The sequence below is a fragment of the Electrona antarctica genome (genome assembly GCF_951216825.1).
Source record: "Electrona antarctica genome assembly, chromosome: 9".
Classification (NCBI taxonomy): domain Eukaryota; kingdom Metazoa; phylum Chordata; class Actinopteri; order Myctophiformes; family Myctophidae; genus Electrona; species Electrona antarctica.
Window position 1 is genome coordinate 51,942,492 of NC_136790.1, and position 11,647 is coordinate 51,954,138.

General features: G+C 43.9%; 1 protein-coding gene across 1 annotated transcript; it reads right to left on the reverse strand.

The window, feature by feature from the left end:
• Positions 1-4,165: 4,165 nt before the first annotated feature.
• Positions 4,166-11,205, reverse strand: LOC306930043 (acidic mammalian chitinase-like; the record flags this gene model as incomplete). Its single annotated transcript, XM_079510784.1, has 11 exons — positions 4,166-4,431; positions 5,189-5,327; positions 5,739-5,858; positions 7,818-8,000; positions 8,505-8,631; positions 8,807-8,931; positions 9,607-9,757; positions 9,870-9,926; positions 10,204-10,405; positions 10,511-10,540; positions 11,181-11,205. 11 exons carry the CDS (start codon positions 11,203-11,205, stop codon positions 4,166-4,168), a joined length of 1,425 nt encoding a protein of 474 aa, XP_079366910.1.
• Positions 11,206-11,647: the final 442 nt, after the last annotated feature.

The following is an 11,647-nucleotide window of genomic DNA, read 5'->3' on the forward strand; positions in this document are numbered from 1 at the left end:
CCCATTCTGTGTTTCCTAGAACTGCAATTATGAAAAAAATCATTAACATGGTGAAACACATCTTGATGACATCATCAAGATGTGATTCACCATGTTAATGATTTTTTTCAGACCTACAGTTCTAGGAAACACAGAATGGGGGGGACCTTTTTATTATTTCCACACAACAGTTCTAAGGTATATTAATGACATAGTAAAATGTTGAAAATGAGTGGAATGCCCCTTTAAATGCAGAATGGGGTATTGTCAAGAGGAAAATGAGGGGCACCAGACCCAAAAACAAAGAAGAGCTGATAGCAAGCATCAAGGAAACTCCCGGGCAATGCCACAGGCTGATTGCCTCAATGCCACAGCGTATCGAGGCAGTGATGAAGGCAAAGGGATTCCCAATATGTGAAGATTGACATTTCTGTTTTGAAAGTACCATATTTTGATTGATTTGATGTGATTTGATTCAGATTAAAACATTCATGCTCTGCAAAAACTGAGGAGTAAATGGTGATTTCTTCACAGTATTCAATTTTTTTTGAAATTCTGTTCTAGTGGGTATTATGAGCTGGAAGCCAAAATTGTATAAAGAAAAACAAATAAATACTTGAACTAATTTACGTTGTGTGCACTGAATCTATAATCTATGAAAGTTAAACTATTTGAATGGGATTATAGAAATAAACCATCTTTTCCATGTCTTTTTTTTTTGAAAGGTGCTCTATATATACATTTTCTTTTTTCAAATCATTTATAGCGTCCGTTTGTGCTTGGGCTGGAAGCTCTCATTCTGATTTGGCAACCCTGCACGGGAGGCATACTATGGTCCGACGGAGCATTGGTTCGATATGCGTCCGCACCTCGGACTAGCGCCTGCTCCCGTGCTTGCGGTTATGGTTAGGTTAGGGGTTAGGGGTATCGGATCAATGAATCATCGGACCAAACACATGTACCCACCCTGCACAGCAGCGATCAGGCAAGGCATCAGTCAGCACTGCAGCAGCTACCGGCTTCAAATGAAAGTTTATCTCTATGAATGTGTGTGTATCTGACCATTACAGTTGGTGAACATTTTCTAAATATTCCACAATGAGTGAAGTGTCAAGTTTGTTTGACCGTAGTTTTGTTGTTCGTTGACATTTGAAATGTTTTTGGAACGGGCAACGTGGTGCCTCCCTTAAATTTCAGCATGGTTTGTCACGTTTTCACATGAAACCTTTATATTCGATTATTCTATTAATGCAGGAGATTAGGAGATCTACAGTCACCGGCTTTCTTGATTGACCAAACCCAACTCATCGTCTGTGTGGATTCGTCAGGCTCCGTGGGACATTTGTAACCTGACACAGGTTACAAAACGGCCTGGCCAATCAGCAGCAGCTAGAGGCGGGATAGCTGCTGCTGATTGGCCAGGCCGTTTTGTGGCCGGGCATCAAGTCTGCCTGAGAGTTCCCAGATGGGAGCAGGAGGGGGGAACCCAGTGTACTCTCTGCTGCCCCATCTGGCGGAGTCAGGTTAGGACATTTGTGCCACTGAACCAATAATAAGCCCTAGCTCACACATTAGGACTCTATTCATACGGAGAAAGAGATGGTTTGCTGAATTTTGTATTTGTTTTTAATTCTGTTATATGCAACAGTTCTGAACCTGTGTAAGACTATGGAAAAAAACTAAAACTGTAAGTTTGTTTGTATCTGAAATAAGGGAGGGATGTAATGTTGTTAGAACATTTAATTAGAGCAGTGAAATGATTGGTTTGCAATTAGTTGTGTTTTGTTGATTTTCATTGAGTACACCTGCTTCTGCCTTACCCTATATAAGCCCTGCCATGTTCTGTAATGCTCTCTCTCTGCACAAGTAAAGCTACACTAAAGAGCAGTCCATGTTTGTCCGTCCGTCCGTCCTTTCTGAACAACACTATAACGACCGTGTGAGAAATGTTCTGCTGGACGCTGCATCTGAGTGGAGGAACAGGCCTGGATACAGGATTTTGGCACAGAGAGCGGAATAAAGCAGTACGACACAGACATAGCCTGTATACGGATACAGGCCTGCTGCAGTAGCAGTGGAGAACGAGGTGTGCTCCTTTGGAGGATCCTGTGATGGCAACAGGGATCAGATTGGTGTTAATGTTTTCAACGCTGTATCTTTACGCTGGACGAAGTTACCTCCAGTGGAAACTGAAGGAGATGAACGTCACCTTGATGTCCCCACCGAGCGGACTGGCCACACAGCTGTACTGATAGAAGATACCATCTACATCTGGGGAGGCAACACCTACCTACATATAAGGGACCAGCTGTTTACCGGTTACAGGTTCTGCAACGTGCTTTATGCATTTGATGTGGACACCCACAGATGGTTCAAACCCAAGGTGGTAAATGGTAAATGGTGCATTTATATAGCGCCTTTATCCAAGGCGCTTTACAGAGATTGTGCATTACATTCACCCATTCACACACACATTCATACACCGATGGCAGCGGAAACCATGTAAGGCACAAACTAGCACATCGGGAGCAATTTGGGGTTCAGTGTCTTGCTCAAGGACACTTCGACAGTAACTCTGGGGGAGCCCGGGTTCGAACTGGCAACCTCAAGGTTACCATCCAGCCACTCTACCCCTGAGCCACCGCTGCCGTGTCAGGGACTGTTCCAGAGATGAGGAACCACTCAACATGTGTCTTGGGGGAGGTCATGTTTATCCTTCGCTACGAACGGAATCATGACTTCTCTCAGTTGGACACCACCACAATGGTGTGGTCCTTAATTAACACAAGAAGAAGAAGAAATGGAGCGTATACTTCATCACACGACTGTGCCATCATCATCGGAACGAAGATGTTTGCATTTAATTCCACAGAGTTCAGCGATATTATTCCCCAGTACTACAATCATCTCAGTGTGTTTGACACAGAGACCAACCTCTGGCTGAAAATACTAAACAGTGCACTGCATATGTCTGAACACCGCTTCGCCCATTCACCCTTTACCTACAATGGAGAGCTGTACATATTTAAAAGTGAAACGCTAAATATGGCCAGTTATCTGTCGTTGTTTTCGTTGTTTGCGTTCGTTTCCAATGTTCTTTTGTTGGTTCAATCACTGTGTTATGGCTTTCCTGCTCTCCCGTTAGTTCGTAAAATTAGCCGCTGTTGGTCGCTCCACTCTGCGGCCATAGAGTTATACTGCGTCATTGCAGAGTCCGGGTGCAGACTGCAGACTTCCGCGTTATGGCGTGTCAGGGCCTAGGAGGCAGCCTTATCTGTGATACTCAGTGTTTCTACTGCAACTTCTTCTTCAACTGTTCAGATCTTTTGGGAATTTAATAATATACTCAAGTTGACACGACTGGATGAACAAAAGGCATAATGAGAAAAATATCAGTCCTAGCTGCTTTGAATACCATAATTTATTGTATTTCAATCAGTAATTGCTAGACAGCATGGTCTTGAATTAACATACACCCAGTTTAGCTCCAATAAATCATCGGAACGAAGATGTTTGCATTTAATTCCACAGAGTTCAGCGATATTATTCCCCAGTACTACAATCATCTCAGTGTGTTTGACACAGAGACCAACCTCTGGCTGAAAATACTAAACAGTGCACTGCATATGTCTGAACACCGCTTCGCCCATTCACCCTTTACCTACAATGGAGAGCTGTACATATTTAAAAGTGAAACGCTAAATATGGCCAGTTATCTGTCGTTGTTTTCGTTCGTTTCCGATGTTCTTTTGTTGGTTCAATCACTGTGTTATGGCTTTCTGCTCTCCCGTTAGTTCGTAAAATTAGCCGCTGTTGGTCGCTCCACTCTGCGGCCATAGAGTTATACTGCGTCATTGCAGAGTCCGGGTGCAGACTGCAGACTTCCGCGTTATGGCGTGTCAGGGCCTAGGAGGCAGCCTTATCTGTGATACTCAGTGTTTCTACTGAAACTTCTTCTTCAACTGTTCGGATCTTTTGGGAATTTAATAATATACTCAAGTTGACACGACTGGATGAACAAAAGGCATAATGAGAAAAATATCAGTCCTAGCTGCTTTGAATACCATAATTTATTTTATTTCAATCAGTAATTGCTAGACAGCATGGTCTTGAATTAACATACACCCAGTTTAGCTCCAATACAACTAAAATACAACAAAGACAAAGTATAGAACCATGACCTCCTTCAAGCCCAGTTACAACAGTTGCAGCTGGTGTCGAACACAAGGCTAGCAGGGCAGCTCTGCTGGTAGGTATGTCCCTGGGAGCACTGGTAGTAGTGGTTCTTGTTGGTGGGGTCTGGGAAGAATCCGCTACTCTTGCCAGCACAGAATCCAGATCCTCCACTGCTGCTTCCACCACCTCCACTAGGCTTGGGCTGTGGCTGTGGCTGGGGTGCTGGGCGCTTGGTGGGGTTGACTGGGGGCAGAGGCTGTGGGCTAGCTTTGCAGCCTGCATGAGAGATAGAGGACATAGAGATGGAACTCTGACGGAGTCTGTGTAGAAATATTAACCTATTCTACAAATGTCTTCTAAATCGGTTAAAGTTCTCAAACGTTTTCGCGCCAAGGATCCCCAAAATGATATGTATTTGGCCAAGGACCACCATCTGAAAATGATTTGTGCCATGCAGGGACGAGGGATCCACACAAGAAAAGATTTGTGTACACACATTTTTTTCAACAAGAAAAAAATAGCAGATGTACAAGCTTGGAGCGTCGTACAAAAAAGTGACTCGCAGTGAACTTGTATATTTCCCTTCGGCACTGGGTACAACTTCAGCATCGTCACAAATTACCACACTTAAGATGGTTGCACACTGGACGCGTTTTTCGGAAAACCGATGGAGAAACGCCGCTAAAAATCCGAATTCGCATCCGATTCGCGCCCGTCCGTGTGTGGAGACCTTTACTATGTAATGACGGAATTGTGTGTTTTAACGTTTTCAGCCTGAATCACATCAATGTCTATGGTATCAGTATCCAAATAAAAGTGTCGATCTGTTCAACTTTAAAGGAGCTTTGCGAGTGGCTTAAAACCACTCGCAAACTTTGTGTAGGGTTAAAAAGCATGGATGTGGTTTTGTATGTGTGTGACTGTGTGTGTGTGTGTGTGTGTGTGTGCGTGTGTTCGTGCGTGCATGCGTGCGTGCGTGCGTGCGTGCGACATGCCTGCGTGCGACATGCGTGCGTGCGTGTGTGCGTGTTACCAGCTCCGGTTCCCAGGTGACTCTTGAGGGTGCCGATCAGTGGGTATCTTCCCTGGCCACAGAACTGGCCGCTGAAGTCATCCATGCAAATAGTCCAGACAAAAGCTCCACCAAAGCCACTCTTCTTCAGCCAGTCAGCCTGGAGACGGATCGAGTAGTAAACAAGCAGTATCGCCATTTACCCCCCGAGTAGGGGATATATATATTATGTGGACAGCTATACTTTGAAGTAATAATCTGCTAAATCAATTAATGTGCCAAACCATGGGCCTTAATTTAACTCTCTCATGTCATCACTAGTCTCAAAGGTAAAGTTGCAATACTAATTGCAGGTAATTTCAATTAACTTCGCTTGTTGATAAGACACAGAGACGCATGTACAGTATGTATGTACGCAGAGTGACGTACGTCCCTATCCCGGACCTCCGGCCATTTAGGGAGTGAGACAAAAAGTCTCACAGGAAACACCAAAACAGTAGACAATGGCTAAACAAATCCAAACAGTTGACATTGACAATACAGCAGGTATGTCAAATAGTAATTTTGGCACCTTGATCCCGAAGCTCTTGGCGTTGTCGTATCCAACCCAGGTCTTGCTGTTGTAGGCGTAAGGCACATCCTGGGGGGCATCCCAGGCCTCGGTGCCTCCTTGCTTCAGGAAGTCGCAGATCTGCATGAAGGCAGAGATAAAGGTACTTTATTGCCACGTTATTCATGGGCAATACAGCCTGGCTGTAGCAGTGTTGTTTTCATTTAGTTTTAGTCACATTTTAGTCACCTGGAATGTTTTAGTGTTAGTCTAGTTTTAGTCGACTAAATGTCATGATTTTACTCGACTAAATCTACAGTTGATTTAGTCGAACAAAATGTGTTTAGTCGGGCCTTGATGCCGTTGTAATGGCTGTTTTTTTAAGATCTGCTATTTTCAGCATGCAACCAAGTGTAAAATTACTTATAGTGGATCTCTTGTCCACTATAGTCCCTTCCTAACATTTTAGTCTAGTTTTTATTTGTTGACGAAATCGTCAGTATATATTTAGTCTTAGTTTTAGTCATCATAGCTTAGTTTTCATGTAGTTTCCATTTAGTTTTCGTCAGTGGAAAAAGTCTTAGTTTTAGTCGACGAAAACAACACTGGCCTGTAGCATGACAATATGGCATGACAGGCAGTGAAATACTCAGAGCTTCCTAAACAGTGTGGAAGAAAAGCTATAATAAAAAAATGCAATTGGTCAAAAATAAGAAGAGGAATGAAATAGCAATTAGTTAATTTTGGTGCGGCAGCTGTCAATATGTTGTCGGATGACGGACAGTACAACTTTTACTTAAAGATGGAGTGCCATGATTGTTTTCCACCCTAAAACATGATCATTAGGTATAATTATATGTTATAAGTTATATAAGTGTACAGTATTTGTTAAAATCATGCTTTTATGTGGACACGCCCACCAGTTCATTAAGTATGCCTGGTTTGCCTGGTGATGGGTGATGATCCACCTGAACTGAAGCCGCACCCACAGCTGTAGTTGTATGCATAGATATATATAAAGGCTAGATGGCTCAAGGCGGAGTCTCTGGCGTAGTTCACCCGGCGGCCAAACAAAAACAGTCATAACTCGCTCAAATCTTGACGGATTTACAAACGGGTTGGTTTATTACAAACGTTGTCAACGTGGCTATGATTCAGGATTATCTGCTTAATTTAGTTTTTTATATGAACGTCGTATAAAAGCATAATAAGTATGCGGACGTCTCTGACGTTTATAACAAACCAAACTGTTTGAAAATTGAGAAAGTTATGGTTATTTAAAAGTACATGCCCCATAGACGCAATGTTATGCTGCCCCGAAGTAAGATGGCCGCCACGTAGCAACGTCGCTCTCCATTGGCCATAGCGCGGGTGAGCCATCTAGCTTTCTTATATATATCTATGGTTGTATGATAAAGGGGGAGGGGTTAGGGGAGGGGCTGATAGTGTGATGTCACTATATTACTGTTTATTTCATTGGCCCGTTTGACTGTCAAGGGTTCAGCCTCCAGGACGAAACCCTAAATACAAAGTTAATACACCATTGCACATAAAAACGACTCCAGCATGTCTATTGAAGTACTGTCACCTCATAGACACATGAAAAACTGGAAAAATACAAAAATGTGTGACTCTCCATCTTTAAAGGACCATGCACTTACATTTCCCATTATGACCTATCGACTATCGTCATATAATTGGTCCTCATTAATGCTCATTATAAGATGGTACAATTTGTGTCTACTCGGTCTGTGTCTGCAGTCCCGATCAGAGGAGCCCCCTCCTCCTATTTAAATCAGATGGCACACAAGGTGAGACCACAAGGTAAAGTAGACTATGCACATGTAGACCCGATGTTACCGGCTAAAGGCCTATTCATAGTCTGGATTTTCGGTGGTGAGGTGACCACCGCTCCGGTGGTGAGCTGACCACCGGAGCTGAAATAACGTTGAGCGGTGGTGAGTAAAAACAGAGAGAAGGGCTGGAGCGGTGGCGGTGGTTTGCGGCTCGTGACGTCATGTTGTAGTTCGGTGGTCACCTAACCACCGAAAATCCAGACTATGTATGAGCCTTTACACTGGTGTTGTCTTTGGCCTATACCTCATAGTAGGCCAAAATCCCAGCCTGACGGGTGTAGGGTCCAGCAGGTCCAGCTCCACTTTCTGCGGCACCCACGGCGGTGTCGGAAGAAGCCAGAACGAAGGTGTGGCCGTAGGTGGCGAAGCCAACCAGGAGCTTCTCAGCCGGAGCGCCCTGACTCTTCCAGTAGTTCATAGTCCACTCCTATATGGACACGAAGACATGCTAGCATCAACTGTTGTTCTTTACAGCAGAGGTTCCCAACCACTGGTAGCCTACTAGTACCACTGGTTGGTACTTGAGCCCCCTTCTGGTGGTACTCAGAGGCATGCCCCAAAAAGGAGAAAAAAATACAAAAGTGGAATGAAATATTGAAATAGGCTATCTAGCCGTGCTGAAATGAGCATGACAGCACACTTAGCCTTTAATAGAATATTTGAGAACGGATTATTCACATTAGAAATATCATCAGTTGTGCTGATTAGTGATTAGACAGAGTTTTGTCAGAGCAGCAGCGTTATTGGCTTAGGAATGGAACACAAAGGGCAGGTATACGCTCCTGTATTTTAACATCAGTTATTATGGTGGTACTTGGAGAGCCAAATATTTTCTGAGGTGGTACTTCAGTTTAAAAAGGTTGGGAACCAATGCTTTACAGCACAGATCTTCATGCATGTGTCACAATGAACAAGGAGCCACTTCACATACCACATTGAATTGTTGCTGCCAAACTTTGGTGTCAGCTGGGCCCTTGTACAGTGGGCTGTTCTCTCCCAGCGCGTTGGAGAAGGAGCCGTGGTAGTCGTAGGTCATCACATGGAAATAGTCCAGGGTACTGCATGGTGAAAGGAGTGCAGGGGTTTTGCTGATTTATTTCTAACGCGTGTTCCCCTGTGCATGCGTGCGTGTGTATGTTTGTAAGCTTCCAAGTCGGCCATCTCACGCACGACCCACAATTGCATAATAAAGCTAAATGTGTGTGTTTGTGTGTGTGTGTTCTCTATACTGACGCTCCGAGCTGGGGAACCTGGTATCCAGGATCGATGTTTCCTTGTCCAGCAGAGACGGCCGCGGTGAGCATCAGACGAGGACGGTTGGACTGCTTACCTTCAGCCTCGAAGGCAGCCACTGCCTCCTGCGGAGAGAGACGGGAGGTGATGGTGGAGAGATGTCAGTACGATACTCAAGGATGGCTTTATTTAATTTTTGTTAATAACTACTTCTATTCAATGTATCTATTTAGCCATATATGCTCTCGTTTGACATATCTTTCTTTACTTTGTACTTGTACTAAACTGAACGAAAGCAATCTCCTGCAGGAAAAATACAGTTCCATCTGAATCTGAAAGTCAGTATAGTAGAGCTGCATTTATTAAACAAGAAACAGTCCCAGTAAGTGTTACTGTACTGTCTATAACATATTCCTAAGAGAATGATTCAATATAGCATTGTTAACATACCATACGTGTACACTAATATTATAACCTTTTAACTATGGACACAGATTCAACTACAAAAGGTCTCTGCCAGGTCGAGTTGTCACACATTTTGGAAGCCATTCAGCGATAAAGATATTCCTCAGCCAATTTGGTCTGGCATCGCTCAGTTGTGATTGGATTTCACTTCTTCCGACGTAGTGAGGGACCAATCAGGGCCCAGTATGCAAATATGGGATGGGTTTATCACCAGAGGCACTTTAATTTGCCCCTTAATGGAAAGGCAGCTTAATAACACATAGAGATTCCAGACGAATATCTTGCAGGAATATCTGTCCAGGCTAATAAGTTATTGTCGGCTTCAACGGCCTGACCTGAGCAAAGACGGTGAAGAGCTCCTTGCTAGGACCGGTTGGGTACTCCCAGTCGATGTCCAGACCATCGAACCCGTACTGACGCAGGAACGCCATCGTGCTGCTGATGAACGTCTGACGGTTAGCAGAACTGGACACCATTTGTGTGAACCTGGAGAAAAAGAGGGAAGACGGACAGATAATTACCGGTACGGTACTTATTCATCTGTTGCTGAGGTTTCGTCGTGTCACTGGACCTATTGAGCCTCCTGTTTAACACTCACTTTGCGGTGCCAAAGTTCCATCCGCCAATGGCCAGGATGGTCTTCAGGTTGCTGTTCCTGATGAACGAAAAATAAAATACGCATTGAATTCTCACGCCTTTGTGTGTGTGTGTGCGTGTGTGTGTGTTTGTGTGTGGTCCGTACGTGTGTGGTCCATACGTGCGTGTTTGTGTGTGGTCCGTACGTGTGTGATCCATACGTGCGTGCGTGCGTGTTTGTGTGTGGTCCGTACGTGTGTGGTCCGTACGTGCATATGTGTGTGTGTGTGTGTGTGTGTGTGTGTGTGTGGTCCATGTGTGCGTGTGCGTGCGTGCGTGCGTGTCTGTGTACTCACTGCTTCTTGAGAGCCTGGACCTCTCCATAGAGCTTGACGTCGTTCCACTCGATGGTCTTGAGCTGGTTGTTGTCCATTCCAGCGAAGGCATAGATGAGGTGGTCACAGAGACACGGGTCAATGTCGCTGACCATGTACTTCCCAGCACCGGGACGGTACTGTCCCCAGTTGGTGAAATAACAGGAGAGGATGTAGGAGGATCCTGCAAGGTATAAGAGACACACAGTTATAACTTATAGGTCTTCTTGTTGTTGTTCTGTTATTCTGTTTGAGGGTAGCCGATCACACCAAGTGGACAAAGTCTTACCTAGCTGCACGTGCAGCAGGAGAGCCAGTCCTGCAGAGAGAGAGAGAGAGAGAGAGAGAGAGAGGAGTTGGTTGTTTAAGTAGGGAAAACACTACCACTATTTTATGCTGTACTGCTCTGTTGTATTAACATACTCGACCATATATAATGTTTAAAATTGTGTTGTATTCTTTAACATAATCAACCTGTTTCATTCATAAGTCTTTCTCCTTGCTACCCCTCTAAATAATATGTATTAGCAATCATGCGATGTGATGTGAGAGTGCGGTCTAGCCAACACCAACGCGGGACTCCTTAGCAAGCCTTCATGCATGCATCATATGAATGAGGATGTTAAACAATTTTGACCTGAGATCAGATTCTATGAATGTCTTCTACATCCTGCAGTTTTCTGAAAAAGCTATGTTTCTATGTCAGTCGTTCTTCTATTTTTCAAAAATAGCAGACCTGCAAGCTCGTAGCGCGCCACTCGGTGGCGCGCTATGAGCTTGTAGATCTGCTATTTTTCAATAGCTAAAGCATAACATAATGCTAACACCAAAAGGGGTTCCCACCCAGAAATGGGTTAAACAATTTGTTTGAACACAAATATATTCCATTCCATTCACAGTTAATTTCCTCTGCAAAGACAAATGGAGAATTCATTCTCAACAACAATGTCTCAGCTTACCAACGCAGATGAGAAGCTTGCCCATGTTGCCTCAGTGCAGCTAACTGAAGGCCAGAAGCCTCTTATATATACGGTCCATTCCTCTCCATATCAGTAAAGCATGTTTGATCTGGCTTTGTTATTGTGATGAATCAGCGGTCACTTCATTTGCTTAGGCAGACTTGGCTTTGCTACATTTTGACTTTCAAGGGTCATTCAATAATATTATATAATGGTGATGTTTATGTGCTTCATGGTAAACGTCATTGTGCTTCATGATAAACGTCATTGTGCTTCATGGTAAACGTCATTGTGCTTCATATGATAAACGTCATTGTGCTTCATGATAAACGTCATTGTGCTTCATATGATAAACGTCATTGTGCTTCATGATGAACGTCATTGTGCTTCATGATAAACGTCATTGTGCTTCATGATAAACGTCATTGTGCTTCATGATAAACGTCATTGTGCTTCATGATAAACGT